This window comes from Ursus maritimus, unplaced genomic scaffold (assembly GCF_017311325.1).
Source record: "Ursus maritimus isolate PB19 unplaced genomic scaffold, ASM1731132v1 scaffold_2, whole genome shotgun sequence".
Classification (NCBI taxonomy): Eukaryota; Metazoa; Chordata; class Mammalia; order Carnivora; family Ursidae; genus Ursus; species Ursus maritimus.
This window is the reverse complement of record NW_024424452.1, coordinates 76,203,176-76,223,824: the sequence shown is the minus strand read 5'-3', so window position 1 is coordinate 76,223,824 and position 20,649 is coordinate 76,203,176. Positions and strand designations below refer to the sequence as shown.

Genomic DNA, 20,649 nt, shown 5'->3' with positions numbered 1-20,649 from the left:
GAGCCTCAAGGTAAAGCAAATCTGCAGTGATCCCCAGAAGAGAGCCCACAGGCTGACCTCCAGATCCTCCCCTACCTAAAGGACGTGGTCAACATGAGCTTTCCTTTCTATGAATATGTATCTGAGCATTCTCTTGGGTGAAATATCTTAAGAATGTAAAGATGTCTGTATTTTGAGGATCCTGAGCTAAACATTCTGACTCAGGAAAGGTTCTGAAATGTTATGCATTGAGTATGTAAAGATTCGTGCTTTGGGGACAGAAACCACAATTTGCCTTGGTCATGGTGAATTGGGGACATGCTTATGTTGGGTGGATTTGATTTCAATATGGGAAGCAATGAACAAAAATAACAAAAGAGCTCTATCGGAAATATATACAAAAATTTCTCAGCTTCCTTCTATTTTCACTGTGAGAGTGAACCAGTGACATCCTTTCCAAAGGACATTCAGGTATAGAACCTGGACTTCATGACTAACAAAAAAATATCCCATGACACCTTTTGTAGTCACTGAAGCTGTCTAATTTGTCTTTTGCTAATCTCTTAATTTGCTAAATTGAAGGAACTGGGGTTCTCTCAGTATAACAAATACAGAATTTAGCGTCTCTACACTAGAGTCTCAGCATGTAAACTGGACAATGGCTGAAAGTTCTTTCACTTCTCTTAACAATTTCCCTTGGTAACGACACTGAATTTCACCATCTCCTTAAGGCTCCCATGTAACTCTCACTCCCAGGTGGTCAACAAATACCCCAGCCTCCTGTTTTATCAAGCAAATTGAGATGATCAGGAATAAGACACACAATATCCTTTACTCCTCAATTTCTGTGACATTTCTCTTTCAGTAGGAATTTCAATAGTATTGCATATTCATTTGTCTTCTCTGTCATTAATTTATAAATATATTCACTTATTTTTATAAAGAATAACTTTATGTCATAGGCAAAATATACTAATCTTCAATTAAATAACAGGAAAACTAATTCAATGGCAAGAGAATCACCCCCTAATGACCAAATAGGATTTATACGAGGAAAGCAAGGATGGTTAGTAAATCTATCAATATAACAAATACATAATTTGTTCAATATGTAAGAGCGTAATCATCTCAATTAAACGCTCATTTCTGAGCGAGAATGTCAGATACAGAGGAATAGACTAACTTCTTTATCACAATAAATATATTTTAAACTAAAAGCCAACATCAAATGGTAATAAACGTTCATTTCTATTAAATAAAACATTCCCATTAAATAAAAACATTCCCATTACAAACAGGTAAGATAAAAATTATAATTAAGTGAAAAACTATTAGAGAAACCAGTCAATTCCACTAATACAAAATAAGTGCTTAAAAATCAATAGTTTCACATTGTAATAAATAATTGGAACGTGTACTTAAAAAACACCCTTTCATATTATAACATAATGGTATTTCCAAGTTATTTTATATTTTAACAATAAATGTGAATTTACTTATATTAAGGGAAAAATAGGAAATTATAATAAACTGAAGGAATCATCATCTGATTGGACAGAATAAAAGAATATGAAAAAAATATGACTTCTTCCCATATTAATTTGTGGTCTTTACAAATATCTTATTAAAATTCAAATAGAATTGTAGTTGGAATATGACAAGATTTTAATCTTCAACTGGAAGAATGAGTTATCTAAATACATTTTTGAAAAAGAGGAGTAATGAAAGGAAATGACCTAACAGACATTAAAATGTATTAGACAGCTGCAATAATTTAAAAGTGGGTCACTGTACAAAAATCAACAAATGTTGGGACCGGATACAAAACCCAGATACAGATCCTAGGATAAGAGTTCATCCATGACCTGGACTGAAGTCAGGATTCTGCCATTTATCCACTGTATGACCTAGGGTGGACTAGTTAACTTTTCTGAGCTTCGGTTACATCATTTATAAAATGGAAGAAAGAATGGAACCTAATTTGTATGATTGTTGCAGAAATGTAATGAACGCATTTAGTGTAGTACCTAGCCACAGAGGAAGCTTTCAAGAAATATGAGCTGCTATGATTATTACTATTATTGTTGACATTATTATATGATCGAGCAAGTACAAATCTAACAGTGATGGGATAGATCATTCAAACAATTATGTTTGGACATTTGCTCCTCTGGAATAAAATTTAACAATAATTATTTATTATTATTGTCACTGCCAATAATCACTGTTCTCAGTGCTTTACATAAACAAATGCATTTAACCACCTTACCTCTAAGAGGTAGATACAATAATCACATCCCTTTTGCAAATGAGGAATCTAAGGCACAGAGAGCCATTGAGTAGCTTGCCTATGGCTGGCAAGTGGCAGAGCCAAATACTGAAGCCTGACAGTCAGGCTTCAGAATCCATCATGCTCTTAACACTACACTCTGCTCCCCAAATTAGTGCCTTACCTTCTGCTGTGATAAATCCCAAATGGATTACAGAGACAAATGTCAATAATGGCTTCATGAAAATGCTATAAATACACGGGTAAATATTTAACTACTCTTGAGGTGGATACCACCTTCCTAAACATAAATGCAGTAGAAAAAAAAATTAGAGAAAAAGAGCAATAGATATTACTACAAAATATGTTTAAAACTTTACTTCAAAAGCCTTGTAAGTAAAATCAAAACATAACAAAAGTTAATGGGAAAAACACTTGTTAACAAAACAACAAATGATCAATATCATAATTATATAAAAATTCTGTTATGAATCAAAAAAGTGTAAAAAATTTCAAAGTGAATATAAGCAAAGGCATGAACAGTTCATTCAGAAAAAAGAATACTAGTGGTCAATACACATGAAAAATATTTCTCTCACTAGTAAATTATAGACATAAATGACTGAGGTTTAAAGGACAGAAGTATGTGGACAGCAGGAAAATAATTTCATTTTCATATAGCTAAATTAAAAAACCTATAAAACTATCAGAAGAAAGTATAAGCAAGATAAAATATAAATGCTGCAAAAATTGAAAAATTTGTCTAGGTCAAAATTATAACTTTTTGTTTCACAATATACAATAAAGTTAAAGTCAAGTGACAGACAAGCAGAAAATATTTGCACCATATATAATACACAATATCCAGCCTATTAAAAAAAAATCCTAAAACCAGTAAGAAAATAATGTAACAGTCCCTTCAAAATGGGCAAAGAGACACAGCAGACATTTCATAGAAGGGATATAAATGTCTCTTAAATATCTCATTTACTTATTTTTTTAAAGATTTTTATAATTTTTAAAAAGATTTTTATTTATTTATTTATTTGACAGAGAGAGAGAGAGCGAGTACAGCAGGAGGAGCCAGGCAGAGGGAGAAGCAGGCTCCCCGCTGAGCAAGGAGCCCGATGTGGGACTTGATCCCAAGACCCTGGCATCAGGACCTGAGCCAAAGGCAGCCGCTTAACTGACTGAGCCACCCAGGCGCCTGAGATTTTTTTATTTTTAAGTAATGTTGACACCGAACGTGGGGCTCAAATTCACAACCCCAAGATCAAGAGTCACATGCTCTCCCGAATGAGCCAGCCCGGTCTCTTAAATATTTTAAATGCTGTATAACTTATAACTTGTAATAAGTGAAATGCAAACCGAAGTAATGTATTATTGTTTTCATCAACTTATCCAAAATTATATAAAATATAATTATCCAGTGCTGGAAAGTCAGGTTCTCACATATATAGTTGTAGGGTCTATAAACTGGTTCAGCTGTCTTAGGAAAAACTGGAAACAAAACAATCCTATCCTCAGGGGGATCATTAAATTAAGAATGGCACATCTACATTGCGCAATGTACAATAACACTATAATTGGTTCCCGGCCTTTTGGCTAAGATCAAGTGTACAATAACACTATATACCCGTAAAAGTAGTTTAGTTGTCTTCTCTCTGTGTATTTACATGGACAAATCTCTAAGACATATCATTCAGTGGATAATGTAAGTTCAAATATATTTGCTAAGCATCTCCCATAAGGCAGGTTCTAAGTGTTACAGATCTATCCATGAACAAAAGAGACAAAAGTCCTTGCCTTTGTGGAGCTTATAACTATAGTGTAAAATATGTAAAATATTTGTGATCACTTTTTAAATCACAAACTCTGTGTGTGTGTGTGTGTGTGTGTGTGTGTGTGTGTGTTTGGGTGTATACATATGTACGTATATGTACTCTAAAATGATAAAAGAGGTTATAACTATGGAGGTGAGTGGGATGGGGTGAGAATCAAGGCTATATCTACTTGACCAGCATTACGTAATTTTTTCACAATGAATATGTGTTCATAATATATTTCTTGTGTAACAAATGAAAATTATGGCTTCAAAATCATATACTACATTGAAACTTTGTGCTAAATTAGCTATAGGGGCACCTGGGTGGCTTAGTCAGTTAAGCGTCTGACTGTTGATTTCAGCTCAGGTCATGATCTTGGGGTCCTGAGATCAAGCCTCATGTTGGGCTCCACGCTCAGCAGGGAGTCTGCTTGCGATTCTCTCTCTCCCTTTGTCCCTCTCCTGCACATGCTCTCTCTCAAATAAATAAATAAATTAAAAAAAAATAAGTTAGCTATATAGTGCACATAAGGGAAGGCTTGAACAACAACAAAAAACATTTGAGGGGCAATTTCTGTAATTTTAGAGTAAGAGCTCTGTGCTGACCAACTACTTAAGAAGTCTCTGTGGCCAAGAGACCAGATGATGAGCTAACTGGTGAGGGATGGGAATGTGAGCAACCTTACTGCAATGAAGCCATAGTAGACGGGGGTGGGACATCAGGAGCTAAGCACTGGTGCTCCCCAAGCCTGAAATCAGGAGCAGTAAGGGATGGAGAGTGGGAGGGCAGGGTGGCCAGTGCGGGGCTATCACAGGCTTGGCTGAGGAAGAAAACCAGCAACTTCTGGTGTTGGCTGAAGTAGCAACCCTTGTAGAACCCCTCTACCATTTAGGTGCCTGTGTAGGAAAATAAAGTGGAAACTTCTCTGAGATGTGGAATGGAGATTAAAGCAATGGAAACGAAAACAGGGAGAGCTACTCATTCAGAACCAAGGAAATGATACAATCCCAATGTCCATAAACACTGAAAGTAGTCATAAACAGGAAGACACTAAGATGTCATTTATCTGTTAATTCAGGGGAACATTCAGATCCAAAATTACGGTGGCTAATAAAATAATAGTGAGAGAAAATAAAATGTTTAAATGTTATACAAATTCCAGAGAATCCAAATCAATCAGGCATTTAACTTACTGGGAATCAAACACATCATGCTTTGTTTAAAAAAAAGGGGGGGGGGTAGAGAAAGGCAGAGGACAAAAGAGAGGGAGGAAAAAAGGGGAAGCAGGGAGGGAAGGGGTAGCTATGAGACAGCTAGCGGTAGAGAGGAAAGAGGAGAAGCACTTAGTCTGCTCAGGTGCCCTTTTCCCTGGAGAAACAAGACGAAGCTTCTACCGCCCCAAGAAAAGACCACAGCTGAAATGCGGGGCGAGATTCTGCCCATTGAAGACATTTTTCAGGGTAATTTTGAGTAGATAGGTTTTTCTCCTCACCGATTTTAAGCCCTAAACTTTCAATTAAGATGTAACTTGGCTGTAAAAATACAGGAAGGATATCTGTGTATTTTCTGGAAAAAATTATGAGGCATACATTAAATGCTATTCCAAATAAAAGTCCAGATTTTAAAAGATGCAGAACAAATTAGCACACCATATATTTCACTAAGTGTGGCTTTCACAGATTCCATTCTCTATTTTATTAAAATAAAAATGATTATATTTTATAAGCTATTGATTGGCCCCTCATTTTCATTGAATTGAAGGAAAAGAGGAAACACATTCTAACAGCTATTAGAGTTTTTCATTGTTAATCAGTGTTATGAAGTGAACATTAGTATTCCCCCAAAATATATATATTGAAACTATAACCTCCGATGGGATGGTATTAGGAGGTGGGGCCTTTAGGAGGTAATTAGGGTTAAGACGAGGTCATGAGGGTAGAGCCCCCATAATGGTATTAATACCCTTATAAAAAGAGGAGGAGAGGGGCACCTGGCTGGCTCAGTTGGTAGAGCATGTGACTCTTGATCTCAGGGCCATGAGTTCAAGCCCAACATTGGGCATGGAGCCTAAATTGGAGAAAAAAAAAAAAAAAAAGAGGAGGAGACACAGGATCTATCCATCTCCCTTGGTGTACCAAGGAAGGCCATGTGAGAACATAACCAGGAAGAGGGTCCTCACCAAGAACTTGACCACAATGGCACCTTGGCCTCAGAACTCTAGTCCCCAGAACTGTGAAAAATAAATGTTTGCTGTTTAAGTCACTCAGTCTATGGTATTTTGTTACAGCAGCCCAAACTGACTGCCACAATCAGATTAATTTATACAAACCTAAATTCACTCTGTTTAGGATCAATCAGCTTTAGATTAAGAACAAATTTAAGGAATAAATAAAATTAACAGTGAATGGATTTAAGTGATGTGACTTGCTATAATTGGACGAGTGAGATTCTTGATGCAAGTTACAACCTGTTAGAAACAGTGGCTAAACACTACAATTAAGAGAACAAAGAGTAGAATCAAATTGCCTGGATTTGAATCCTGATGCTGTCATTTAGAAACTGTAACACTGGACACATTACTTGGTCTCTCCCTGCCTCAGCTTCCTTATCTGTAAAACGGAGATTAAGACGGAGATAATGAGAGCACCTACCTCACAGGGTTGTTGGGAGCAGTTAATGAGTTAATGCATGAAGTAGCTAAAACCAAACCTAAAACACTGTAACTAATCCATGTTAACTATCACAATTTCTAGAGAACTGATAAAAGTGGACAGCCATTCATCCCTTTACTTTTTTTTAGTAAATACAACTTTCCTACTCGGTAGATTTTGAAAATGCAAATTCCCAAATCTTAAGATGGATTTATAGCTCCACGCCATATTCATCTGTCTGTTGGTTTCCTCTCTGCCCTCCCCTGCACTCCTGCCCTCTCTTGAGGGGTGGGGTTAACACTGGGGAGAAGATTAGCCAAGGCAGAAGATGAAATGAGGAAAAAGGGAGTTTGTATATTATCACTTAAAAGTGTTCAATGTTTCCTTTTTTCCCCTCATGATGAATTATTTGTATGCAACAAACTTTAGAGAAAAATAGATAAATTCTCAAGAAGCAATCCTTAAAAAAAAAAAAACCCAATTAATCAAAATGATATTTTAATGGCACCATGAAGAAGGATAGAATAGCACTGTCTTATCTCAATAATACAAGGTTATTATTTTCTCAAAACAGAATAATAAAGCAAATAGCTTTTAAAGCTCCAATGGTCCAATTTATAAATTCTTGGTTTAATAAACCATTAAAGTGCATCAGCATCCTGTACGGCTAAATTCCACATAAAATATTATTATAATCAGCCATTTAAAAAAAAGAAGAAGAAGAAAAGAAAATCTGCAAGTGGCCAAAGTGTAGTGAGTTGACTACTGTCTCCCAAAATTCACATCCCTCTGGAACCTCGGAATGTGACTTTATTTGGAAATAGGGTCTTTGCAGATGTAATTAGTTAAGGTGAGGCCATGCTGGATTAGAGTGGGGCTCCAGATCCAATGCCTGGTGTCCCTAGAAGAGGAGAGGGCACAGAAACAGACACACACAGAGGGTAGGAAGCCATAAGAAGATGGAGGTGCAGACTGGAGTCATCCTGCCACAAACCAAAGAATGCCAGGAGCCGCCAGCAGCCAGGAAGAGGCAAGAAAGATTCTCTAGAACCTTCACAGGGAACATGACCCTAAAGACACTTTGATTTCAGACTTCTAGCCTTCCAGAACCAGGAGAGAATACATTTCTCTTGTTTTCTGTCACTCAGTTTATGGTTCTTTGTTGCAGCAGCCCTAGAAAACTAATACACCAAAGAAAATGGCAGTCTCAGAATTAGTTTATAAACTTAAAAATTTAAATATCAGACTAAGTGGCAACAAACAACACTATGCTCTCCTGACAGGAAAGAAGCACAGCTAGTAACGACAGATCTCATTTTACACATATGATACATGCTAAAACAGTTGTGATATATGCACATATTGGCCTGACAAGGTATATTCCCACTGACTTGAACTGTACAATTTTAGAAATGTTTCCTGAAATGCAATCCACTATATCTAATAAAAATTATATTTACATTTCTTTGCTGATAAGGGGCATCTAGGTAATGTATAAAAATAAAAATAAGCATCATACATTCTTTAAGGAATATCTTGCCACAAATCTTTGATAATTTTTAATTATTGAGTTATTTCTTCTAAAAACACAACAACAAAGCACTAAAACACCAGTATAACATTGACAGAGTTTTCATTAAAACTGGCAACCTTGAAGATCAATAGAGAGAGCAAAAATTCAATTCTTCCTACAAATAATGTTTTTTAATGTACTTTCAATTAAAAGAACTTGATAAAGAAGTGCTAAGTAGTCCTAAAAATTTATAATATCTATTTAAAAATACATTAAACTGCTTATTAGAATATTGGGGTGGAGGGTATTTTTCTTGTTCTGTATTCAGAAAGCTGTCCTCAAAAATTATGGATATGCAGAATTCATTGTTTCTTTGTAGCAATCTTCCCACTTCCAAGGGAAGGGAAGGCTCAATTAGAAAATAAAAGCAATTATCTTACTATCTTTCTTGAACACTAAAGAGTAATACAAACATACAGCAACAACAACAATAACAAGTACTTTATATAGGGCTTACTATCAGCCAGGCCCTGTTGTAGGTACCTAACTTGTATTATCTCATTTAATACTTAAAAAGCTTCATGAAGCAGTTACTATTTTTATCACCTTATTTAGAAACCTGAGGAACAGGAAGTTAAACAATTTGCTCCTGGCCACACAGTGGCTTCCGAATTCCAGCTCTGAAGAACCAATGTACTATGCTACCTCTCAGCTGAATATAGTCAATAGAAATGGTGCTGTTTTTTTGGTTTTTGGTTGGTTTTTTTTTGTTTGTTTTGTTTTGTTTTGTTTTTGAAAGAAAGAAAGAGGAAGAGGAGGGGAAGAGAAAGTCAGAGGATGAACTGGAAAAAAATCATTAATCAGTAAAGGTGAACCACAGGGTTTTAATAATGCAGTATTAACCATGTTCTATTCCTTTAAGACAATATACCTAAGAATCCTATCATCCAAATTAAATTGTGGTGAAGACAAACAGTGCTCAACAAAGTACCTGTAGCCATCACCTCTGACACACATCCTCCAGTGTCTATTCTCTCTTCTTCCAACAATAGCTCCGACTATTGTCAGAGGAGCCCAGCCCAGCCCCACGTCTCAGCCCACGTGACCCGGCCTAGGCCAATCAGAACACTTCATTCTCAGGCCACAGTAATTGGTTCGGAAATGAGCGCAGATCCAAGCCTGTTCAGAGAGAACCTCGGGAGTTTTTCTGAAACCTCTGGAGGAAGATTCATTTATTTCTGCTGGATTCAAAGCAGGAAATCCCCTAGGGGCTGATAGCTGTCATCTTCTGCTTGCAGACAACAATTCAAGTTTGGGAATCCAGTTGTCTGGAGACTTCTAAGTTTGGGAAAGCTAAATTTCAGACTCCAGTCTAAAGTTAGCAGTAGAAGGCACATTGATGGAAAACAAAACAGACAAGAAGCCCAGGACTGGGAGGTACCCTGATATTCAGGCTCCTGCAAGCACCTGCTCTGCTCCCTGTGTAAAGAAAAAATCTTCCTAATTGTACAATTCTTCCTGAATACTTCCTAATTGGATGCAGTCTGGGCCAATGAGCATGTCAGCTGTGTCTTCCTGCCCTAGATTCTTATAACTAAAAGAATAGATTATCAGCAATGTAATCCTCCTGGCTTCAATATATCCTACACCTTAAATCCATGAAATTTCATCCCCATTTCTCTTCAGCCACACACACCTTCTGAGGACAAACAATGTTCTACAAATATCTGCAGTTATCATTTGTCATTCCCTTCCTCTGGTGTCTGTTCCTTCTCATTCTAATAACGTCTCTGACCTTCAGGGGACATGCATTCTCTTGCCCACCTTGAGATACAATGTCCCACTCACTGACTTCAACCTCCAACCCTATCACATTTTCCCCTTCATCCTGGTATGTTAAGTCCTCTCTTATCTGAGGTTTCACTTTCTGTGGTTTTGGTTACCCGCTGTCAACTGTAGCCCAGAAGCAGACGATCCTCCGTCTGACTTATCATCACAAGGTCAGTAGTACCCCAACGCCACACCAGAGTGCCTGTGTTGTTCACCTCACTTCTCATCACATAGGCATTTTATCATCCCTTGTCAGCACGAGAAGGATGACTACAGTATAAGGTATTCTGAGAGAGACCACATCCACACAACTTTTATTACAGTATATTGCTATAATTGTTCTAATTTATTATTAGTTATTATTGTTAATCTCTTGCTGTGCCTAATTTATAAATTAAACTTTATCACAGGTATGTATGTATGGAAAAAAACATATATGTAGGGGTTGGTACTACCCACATTTCAGGCATTCACTGGGGGTCTTGGAATGTATCCCCCACAGATAAAAGGGGACTACTGTACGCTTCTTCTCCAAGTTCAGTAAACTCCCCAGTGCTCTGGCTTGCTCATTTCCTTTCAGTTTTTAGTCAACACCATCTTTTGTCTTTTCTTTACCCTGGGCACAAGTTCAGATTGTATTTTTCTGTTTCCCCTGTAATTAGGTGAGGCGAAATGACTGAGTTCTGGTCAATCAATGGAACAGGAATGCAAAACATGTGTGACACTTCCAGGCTGGTCCTTAAACACTTCCCTCACTCAAGCTTCTTTCTCTTTCCCATCTGCTGGAAGAACAAAGAGGGTTCTAAAGTCCATGACTAATCATGTAAAGCAGGGAAGTCCCCCCCACTGCCACCAGCTTCACTGGAATGGCCTTCATTGAATTAAATTGTTATTATACTAAGCTACTGAAATTCTGGGGTTGCTTGTTACTTGGTAGACCTGTCCTGACTAATGTCCTAATACATCAGTCGAAACTATTCATATGAGATTATACAATCCTTTATTTCAACCTCTCTTTTCAAAACTTTAGCCTTTCTGTTCTCTTGATTTTATTTGCTGCTTCCCTGGAAAAAACCCAGCTCAGGATATCAATTCCATTGTCTGGTTTCTCAGTTTTATGCGACCTTTGAGCTGTAAGGTACAAGAGTAATGCTACCTTCTAGCTGTAGAGTAGAAGAGTAATTCACAAGACCAAAAGGACTAGTGCAGCCTCAGGTGATCCCCAGTATCACACAGGACCTTCTACCACTCCACGTATTTTGACAACTTCCTCAGTGTCTCTTGAACTCTAGGAAACATCTATTACTAATTAGCCATTCCCTCCTTGAAATAATCTCTTCCCTTGGCTCTCACTGTACTACTACTCTCCAAGTTTTCCTACCTCTCTTTCACTCCTGAGACTCCTTTTCAGTTCCTCATTCTGCCCCAACTCTTATTTCTCCATTATCCTTTAAATCCTGTATTTTCTTCCATGCTTTTACCCTTGGAGGCAATTTCATATTCTCCCTTGACTTCAACTACCATGTATATATTGACGGCTGTAAAACATATCTCCAGTCTAGACAAGTCTTGAACCTCAACTCTACTGACATCTCAATAGGCACAAAAAAATGTATCTGAAACTGAAATCACCAACTTCTCCCATCTCCCCTGAAATCTGCTTCTCCTTCTCCTGCATTCCCTTTGTCAGTGGATCCCCTTAGCCACAGCCTGGAAAGATAACCCTCCTCCCAACTCCACAACTGTTTATAACTCTTCCCACCTTCTAAATGTATTTTGGATCTGTCCCCTTCTACATACCTGTTGCTTACCAACATTTGTATTTTACCTGAATTACTTCAAAAACATCTTCACTAATTTCCACATCTCTAGTTTTACTCCTCCAAATCATCCCATGTGACTGACACATGGATCTTTCCACCATACAAGTCAAATGATATCCCTTCCCAATTGGAAACCCTTCAATGGCTCCCTACTACCTTTGGAATAAATAGTTCTCTGTCTCTCCTCAACTCTAGACACTTTTATTCAACATCCCTGTGGACATTTTTACTCCTGTCTCCCACGGTGACTCATACGCAACATATCTACCCTTCCTAACTGAATCCAAATCTGAGTTTCTCACTATATTTCTTCATGAAGAGCACCACTATATCACCTGTGCCTAAATCAGGTATCTAAACAGCGTTGCTGACCATGCCCAGCCCTCTCCTCAACATCCGGTTCGTCACAAACCCTCCTGAATGCATCGCTTCTCCTCAAATCCAGCACAAACAGCCATGCCCAGGTCATCACAATCTCTTGTCTGCAATAGCCTGCTCACTCGTCTTTTTCTAACCTTGTCCGCCCTTCAGAACCTCTTACCTATAGGCAGAATGATCTTGCTAAAATGTTATGATTGTGCTTAAAACCTTACAGTGATACCCCATGGCTTTCCGCATCACACACATAAAAAATAAATAGCTTTAATGGAGCTTAGGTCTTAGTAAAGGAAGATGAAAAAATAAATAAACAAGGTAAGAAGATAGTAGATAATATCAAGACATTAGGGAGGGAACATGATTTTAGATCTGATGGTCAGGGCCAGTCTATCCCAGAAGTGACATTTCAGAGACCTGAAGGATTAGAAGGAGCTAGCCTTGAAAAAGGAGGCGGACTTCAATTTGCTTACTTACCATCATCCCCACTGGGCTGTGAGGTCCCCGAGGACAGGACCCATGATGTATTCATCATCCTGTTCTAAACATCTACCACAGTTTTTCGTACTCTTAGGTTTTGAATACATATTTGATGAGTGAAGGGATGAATGAAGGTTACATTTAAATTACTGGGCAGTGCAACTTTCAACTAATTGTGTGCTCACATTCTTTGGGGCAAATGTTGACACCAATTGTAGAACTTTCAAGCTGACAAACTTCTAGGCAGCCAAAAATGAATGGGATTGTCTTTAAAGAGAAGTTTTGCTTTCCTTAATTCCTTCCAAAATATTTCAGAGCAGACTCTGTATGGCAGAGTCTCCTACAACCAGGAGCCCTAAGGGAATATCAGAATGGATGAACCACCTATAGGGATAGTACAGGGTATTTCAGCCCCACCAACCATAAAAGTCAGCATCAGTTAACAGACTAGGCTCCAAGGGTCCCCGGCTTTGAGCTTCTTAATAGGCAAAAACTTTTTATACAAATTCAAATCAACCTCAGACATTCAGATTCATAAAGAAAATTGTTTCAGTAATTATAGTTCATTCCTGCTAAGCTGCAAAAAACAATAAAAAATTCTCTAAAATATACTGTATTGCATGTAATTACTGAATTTGATCCTGTAATATAAGATATTCAGGTTCATAACCTCTTACTTGCGAAGTAAAAGATTTTTGTTTTAAAACAAACAAATAGGGGCACCTGGGGGGCTCAGTCAGTTAAGTGGCCGACTCTTGATTTCGACTCAGGTCATGACCTCAGGGTCCTGAGATTGAGCCCTGAGTCAGGCTCTGAGCTGGGCCTGGAACCTGCTTAACATTTTCTCTCTCCCGCTCCCTTTGCCCTTCCCCGACCTCTCCCCCCGCCCCGTCTAAAAAAATTAAAAGTGAATAAAACAAAACAAAAATTTTGCACCAAAATCTAACCCAACATGAAAATGTTTATCTCTCATTTAATATACTTAGTGTGACTGTTCATTTGTTTTACTGCAGAAACATAACATGTTTAATAATTGGGTGTTGCCTCTGACCCCACAGGAACATTGGGTAATATATGATGTATGCAATATACTTTTTTTCCAAAATCCAAAAAGTTCTGACATGAAAGGCACATCTGACCCCAAGGGTTTTCGGTAGGGATCTGTATTCTATTATAAGACTCACCCAATTCTATTATCTTGAATTTTAAGACTTACATAATGTGTGGGCTTTGAAGTACTCAGCAAAAGTAAAGTCACAGAAACACAATTAGCATTATTTCAGCATTTGGAAGCAATATATAATTAAAAACTGTTCTGAATTTCCTTTCAGATCTGATTTAAAATATGCATTTATGCCACTATACTATTGCTTTTCCAATAAGTATAAACTTCTATGAGCTAGAGCTTCTGACCATGAGGAAAGTTTTATAAATAAATCCGTTACACATCAAGCCTTAATCTGGGCATTGCAATCTTCAGAATAATTTGCCATACCTTCTAATTTTCCCAAATGTTTCATGGTTCTCATTTTATAACTTTTTTAATTCTCTTATATTTTATATTTTTTCTCCCAAAAGTTTCAAGAACAGCACCTACCTGCTGAGAGCAAGGTAAATACTGTTTGCAAGGCATAAGTACCAGTACCCATAAGTACCAGTACCCAGCTGCAAACCTCATTATGTAAATTATTTCTGATTCTCACAATCATCCTACAGATACATTTTCATTCTTCTCATCATACAACTGAGCAAACTCAGGTTCAATTTGTTCCAGGTCACATGGCTACTAAATGACAGAGCAGAATTTGAACCCAGGAATGTCTAGTTTCAAAGACTGTTTCTTCCAAAACATCATGACGCAAATAATTGGCCCATGCTCCAATCTCATTCTCAACTTGAGCACGATTGGAAGAAAGACTTTAAGGCTGCTTCATCTGTGGTAAAAATGAGAGTGTAATGTTTTTTGCTTTTTTGGGGTTTTTTAATGCCTATGCCAGTAATTTGACAGTATCTTTACACTTCCATAAAGTGAAGATATAGTATCTGATTTTAAAAGATTTAACTTTAAAGCCATGTAAGATAGCAATTGATGTAATTTGGGTTTTGTTTTATTTTTTTAATAAATACAAATAATTGTAATTGAGTAGGCTTATCAACAAATACATCAAAATCAGATGTTTAATATTCACCCACCTTTTAGAAGCACCAACTACATTTATTGGAAATATTATCATACAAGTTGTAGAGAAAGGCTTACACCTTGTAACAACATAGCATAAAGGGACAGAGATGAAGATCATTAATGATTTTAATTATTTTAAGGCCCATTAAAATTAGAGAAATATCAAAGCACCCACAGTGTTAAGGGTTTATTATTACAGCATTTTAGAGTTTACTAGTTCATACCTTTCAATCACAGCAAGTTATTAGCAGTGAAGGGATGAACCCTCTTAAGAGGATTTTTATTTCAATGATACAGTGTTACGGACAAGACAACCTAAGTTTAAAAAAATTAGTAGCAAGCGCTAGTTGAGTTAATCAGTTAAAGACAAACTGTGCCCTTGGGAAGCTAAATGAAAAAGCAACAGTAAAGCTTACAGAACTTAGCTCGTACAATTTGCCTTGAAGGCGGAAGATTGGTTCCCTGAAATAGCAAAGAATTATATGCTTTAGTTCAGAAAAAAGTTTTTAAAATAAAGTCTGTTATTACCTCTTCTCCTTTCAAAACAATGGAAAAATTTCTAGAGCAGAGGTTTCAATTTGTTCAATAATTGTACCTCTGAATTTTAAAAAAAAACTATAAAATCATCATTGTTTTGACTTGAAAAGAAATAACAATGCAAATATTCATTATCACATAAAACATAAAAGAAACAGCAAACTGTCAGAGTTAATGCAATCTCTGCAGAGCGCTATTAGTCAGAGACAGCCGGTCAGCCCAAAACACAAAAACTCAAGAGATCAGATCTTCTTAGGAATTAACATCTTCATTCACCAACAGGAATTTGGTGTGGCAGAGATTAAATCCAACACCTGCCTTCTTTATGAGCTGTCCCTTCACTGTTACCAAGCTGTGCAAATGTGTGAACTAGTCAGCAGCACCAGGAGCTCATGCAACTACTCACCATATTTTAACCTTGAACTGACTCACAGATTCGATGTTAAATCAAATTTAGGGGTAACATAAGCAAGCAAAGTAGGACACAAGGAGGCAATTTTGAAAAGCAGAGCAAATAGCAGAAAAGTTATTTAAAATAAATCGACAAAGTTAAATGCATAAAAGAGAAAAAAAATGCAATGCACTCCAAAAACCTTACAAGCAAAAACAAAACAAAAGGCTGCATTTTCAGCAAAATTTGCACATGATTAATTTGCATTAAAAAATAATCAAGCGACTGAGTTCAAATTCTTTGGGGCATGCATGCACTGATTATTTTAAAAATTCCTACCTGATTTCCAATTGTGTTTTTCTTGTGAACCTGACTGCTCCTCTGCTGAGCACTGAGAAAAGCAAAGGAAACCAGCACTGAAGAAACTCGTTAAGACTTTTTTTGGAACAAGTAACACATATTAAAATATATACAGGCTTTCAAAATGTATCAACAACTGAGGAAGAGCAAATAACAAATATCAAGGCCGGTTTAATTCTGGAAGCAAAACCAACTCAGGGGAATTAGTACCAATTAACCAACCCAAACCAAAAACATAACATCACGGGGTAAAAAGCTGTATTGCTACATTAATCACATGAGTCTGTGCAAGTATTTGTGATGTCCTAGTAGATATAGAGAATAGTTGCACTGAAAATTAACAGTTAACATTTATTGAGTATATGTTCTAAGAAGTGTTTTACAGTATTAGTGATTTTGATGTAAATTTTTATTTTAACTCCATGAAGTAGTTACTATGATTCTTCTCATTTTACAGGCAGATAGAATGAGTCACAGAGAAGCAAAGTAGCTTTCCCAAAGTTACTCAGCTAATAAGTGGTAGTACCAAGTAGTCTGATTCCAGATCCCAAACTCTTTGTAATAGTAATCTCACAGCTTTGAATTCTACTACATTCTGACAACTCCTAGAGTGATCTCCAGCTTGGACCTATTTCCCTAATCCCAGACTCAAATGTTTTTGACAACTCACTCTCTCCACTTGGATGTATCTAATGGGCATCTCAAATTTAATATGCCAAAACTGAACTTGTGATCTCCTCCTTAAAACCTACTCCACCACAGTTTTCCCCTCTTCAATTAGTAGCAATTCCATATTTCCAAGTGCTTTAGCCAAAATCCTTGAGTTGTCCCTCTCACACACACTCCATATCCAATCATGAACAAATGCTATTGCCACTACTCTCTAAGATGTATTTAAAATTCAGGGCACCTGGGTGGCTCAGTCAGTTAAGTGTCCGACTCTTGGTTTTGGCTCAGGTCATGATCTCAGGGTGGTGAGATCGAGCCCCACACCAGTCTCCATGCTCAGTGGGGAGTCTGCTGGAGATTCTCTCTCTACCTCTCTTCCCCTCCCCCAACTCATGCACACATTCCCTCTCTCTCTCTCAAGTAAATAAATCTTTAAAATAAAATAAAATGTATTTAAAATTCAACATCTCGGGGTGCCTGGCTGGCTCAGTCGGTGGACCATGCAACTCTTGATCTCCGGATTGTAGGTTCAAACTGCATGTTGGGTAGGAATTGCTTAAAGATAAAATCTTTCTAAAAAATACATTAATTAATTTAATTAAATAAAATTCAACATCTTTTTACCACCCCCATGGCTACCACATTGATCCAAGCCATGGTTATCTCTTATTTGTATTGTTATCACTTACTCTGGTCTCTGTTTCCACACTTGTCCCCCTAACATCAATTCTCAACACAGAGGCCAAAGTGATCCTTTTAAAAAGGGGTTCCTTGCCATTCTTCTGCTCAAAACATTCTATACTACTATGCAATACCATTCTACTCAGGGCAAAAGACCTTACAATGGCCCACTGGCCCTACTCAACTGTACCACCCTCTGACTCTTTGAATCATCTACTCTCTCCACCTTGTTCACTGGAGAGATCCAGCCACAATGACTCCTTTCTTTTTTTTTTCGAACCTTCCAAGCACGACCCCATCTCAAAGCCTTTCTGCCGCTACCTGTTCCCTCTGCCTAGAATACTCATCCCCCATACAACTGCATGGCTCTCGACATCACCTTCTTCAAATCTTTGTTCAAATTTATCTTTTCAATGACACCTACCATGATGACCCTATTCAAAATCACATCCCTCCCTTCCTCCAGAACTTTCATCCGCTTTATACTGTTCTATTTTTCTCTATGGCACGTTACACCTTCACACATACTACGTAGTTTACTGAATTTTGTGTATATCTACTTTCTGTCTTATTCCATTAGAACATAAGCTCCTTGTGAGCAGGGGATTTTGTCTGTTCCATGTCCCCAGTGCCTAGAAACTACCCGGCACATAGTTGGTTTCAATGAGTATCTGTTGAATGAAAAGTCCAATGAGACTGATATCATTATAACACAAGCACAGAGGGAGTAAGGGCCAGATATGACCCCAGCAATTTAACCCGGAGCCCAGATATTTATGTGCTATGTTCCTCTATCTTTCAAAAGAATGAAGGCTTTCTTTCAGTGGATCCAGGAGTAAACACCTACTGACACAAGAAAACACAAGTCACTGGTAATTTGGAAAAGCAATCCTGAACCCTCTCACTAGTTGTTTAATAGTTTATAGAAGCCATTTTAGAAATTAATGAAATCGTCTAAAATAGAGAAAACATACATTAAAGTCATCAATCAACCATTTAAAGTGATGGGATGTTGTGGTTCAGTAGCACATCACAAATCACACACTTAGAGCAGCTGTTCAAAATAGCAATCTTTTGTAATCTACCGTGATGTATTTAGGTGCTTCTCTTCATTCAGTCTCAGGAAGAAACATACGCTACATTCAAATGAGGTTGGCGAAAGCATGAGTAGTAAAAGGGCACACAGTATTTGATAACTAAAGATATTTTGTGTACATTTTTTTGTTTGGTTTTTCAATTTGCTAATTTCAGGGTTTGAGCTTCTCCGTTCCTCATTGTTTGTTGTTATTTTTCTAGTTTTTAGTTAATTGCTTGCTTCCCTAATCACTATGAAATTCATTTCTCTCCAACCATTTCTTTACATAATCCAAATCTACATTATTCAGGTTTTTGTGATGAGATTATAAATGAGATAAAGTTTGTGTTAGATTGTGGCTAGGGGTCTGATGCACCCACGCTGCCCTCTGGCTGCCCACCATGCCCGGAACTATGGAGTGTGTCTAAAGTATTTCTCCTCTGGGGCTTCATATCTTGGCCATCCTTTCTTTCTCCAGGGCCTGCAGGTTCCTCCTCTTCAGGGAAGAACTGGGACCAGCTACACTTGTACTGTGATCATGCCACCTTCATGGCTATGGTCATCCTTTCCAAGTACCATAATTGTTGTTTAGGGTTTTCTTAAGGGGAAATGTTTTAAAATAAAGCACTTACTAGTAGTGATAATTTCAAACTATGGTAGACCCACAGGTGTTTAAAGCAGGAAAACTGTTGGGGACCCTTGAACTATATGTATATTCCCTTAAAATCACAAAATAGCAGAACATAAAGCAAAAGACAGAGATTGATGATGACTCCCTGTGCTACCTTAAGCAAAGAATATGGCCCATACAGACCTCAGTGCCTTATCTATAAAGTGTGAGTGTGTGTGTATGTGTGTGTCTGTGTGTATGTGTGTGTAGACAGAGAGACAGAGACAAGGGGTGGGGGACTAGCTTACCTATTTCTTAGGTTCCTCTTAGATCCAAGATTCCTTGAGATGCAAAGTTATTCTCAGAAGCTTATGACCTACACTATGTAAAGAGACTTTCCACTGACAGAATCTTCATCTACTAAATAATCATTTTTAGGATCTACCATATTCTAAGAATATGCAGGAGGAAAAAGAGATTTATTTTATAATCCAATATCAAGAATTAGTATTAAAACGAATACTATGGGGCAACTGGGTGGCACAGTCAGTTGAGCATCTGACTCTTGGTTTCAGTTCAGGTCATGATCTCAGGGTTGTGCAATTGAGCCCCACATGGGGCTCAGCACTGAGCACAGAGTCTGCTTCAGATTCACTCTCTCCCTCTCCCTCTGCCCTCCCACTCATGCACTCTCTCTCAAATAAATAATAAATAAATCTTTTTTTAAAAACCCAAATACTAAATAAACTTTACTTCTGACCGAAAGAATAATCTTTTCATAGCAACTGGCCCCATAAAGACAAGGCTATTTATGAAGATGCATTTAGATACTTGAAGTTACTACATAAGCAACATAATAAAAAATAAACTTCTAGTTAGAAAACATTCTTTATCATAATTCTTATATATGCAATGATGATTGAACTAACAGTATTTTAAAATATTTATTTAAAAATGGGAGGACTTCTAGGAAGATAACAGAAGAGGAGAATCCTAAGCTCACTTGATCCAATGAACATATCTAGATAACAGCCACATCAGTGCAACCAAAGCAGAAAATGACCCAAAGAGTGGCAGAATAGACTTTCCACAGTTAATGATACAGAGGAGGTCACATCAAAAAAGGTCAGAGTGGCAAAGGTGGTGGGGAACCAAACTCCTGGTGAGACCAACCACAAATGGGAGGGACACCACAAGCATGGGGAAGACCTCATACCAGGCACCCTAGGCACAAGGGACCTGCACTAATAATACAAGTCCCCATAACACTTGGCTTTGAAAACCTTTGGAGCTTAACTTCATGAGTTTTTTACAACCAGTGCGGCTTAACTCTGGTACTTTAAAAATTGGCAGGCTCCACCCTGGGAGATGTAGAGAGGGACAAGAAAATGAGTCCCT

At 37.5% G+C, this 20,649-nt stretch overlaps 1 protein-coding gene across 9 annotated transcripts in view; it reads right to left on the bottom strand.

Moving 5' to 3' along the window:
• Positions 1-20,649, bottom strand: part of DNM3 (dynamin 3) — a 522,795-nt gene that overhangs the window by 267,973 nt on the left and 234,173 nt on the right. For 5 of the 9 annotated variants that reach the window (XM_040636206.1, XM_040636208.1, XM_040636212.1 and 2 more), the window contains exons 13-14: positions 16,196-16,247; positions 15,361-15,390 (exon numbers count right to left, since the gene is read on the bottom strand). In XM_040636206.1, coding sequence (XP_040492140.1) covers positions 15,361-15,390; positions 16,196-16,247 — 82 coding nt within the window. The remainder of the gene's footprint in view (positions 1-15,360; positions 15,391-16,195; positions 16,248-20,649) is intronic. The other 4 variants (XM_040636209.1, XM_040636210.1, XM_040636213.1 and 1 more) reach the window with 1 other exon arrangement.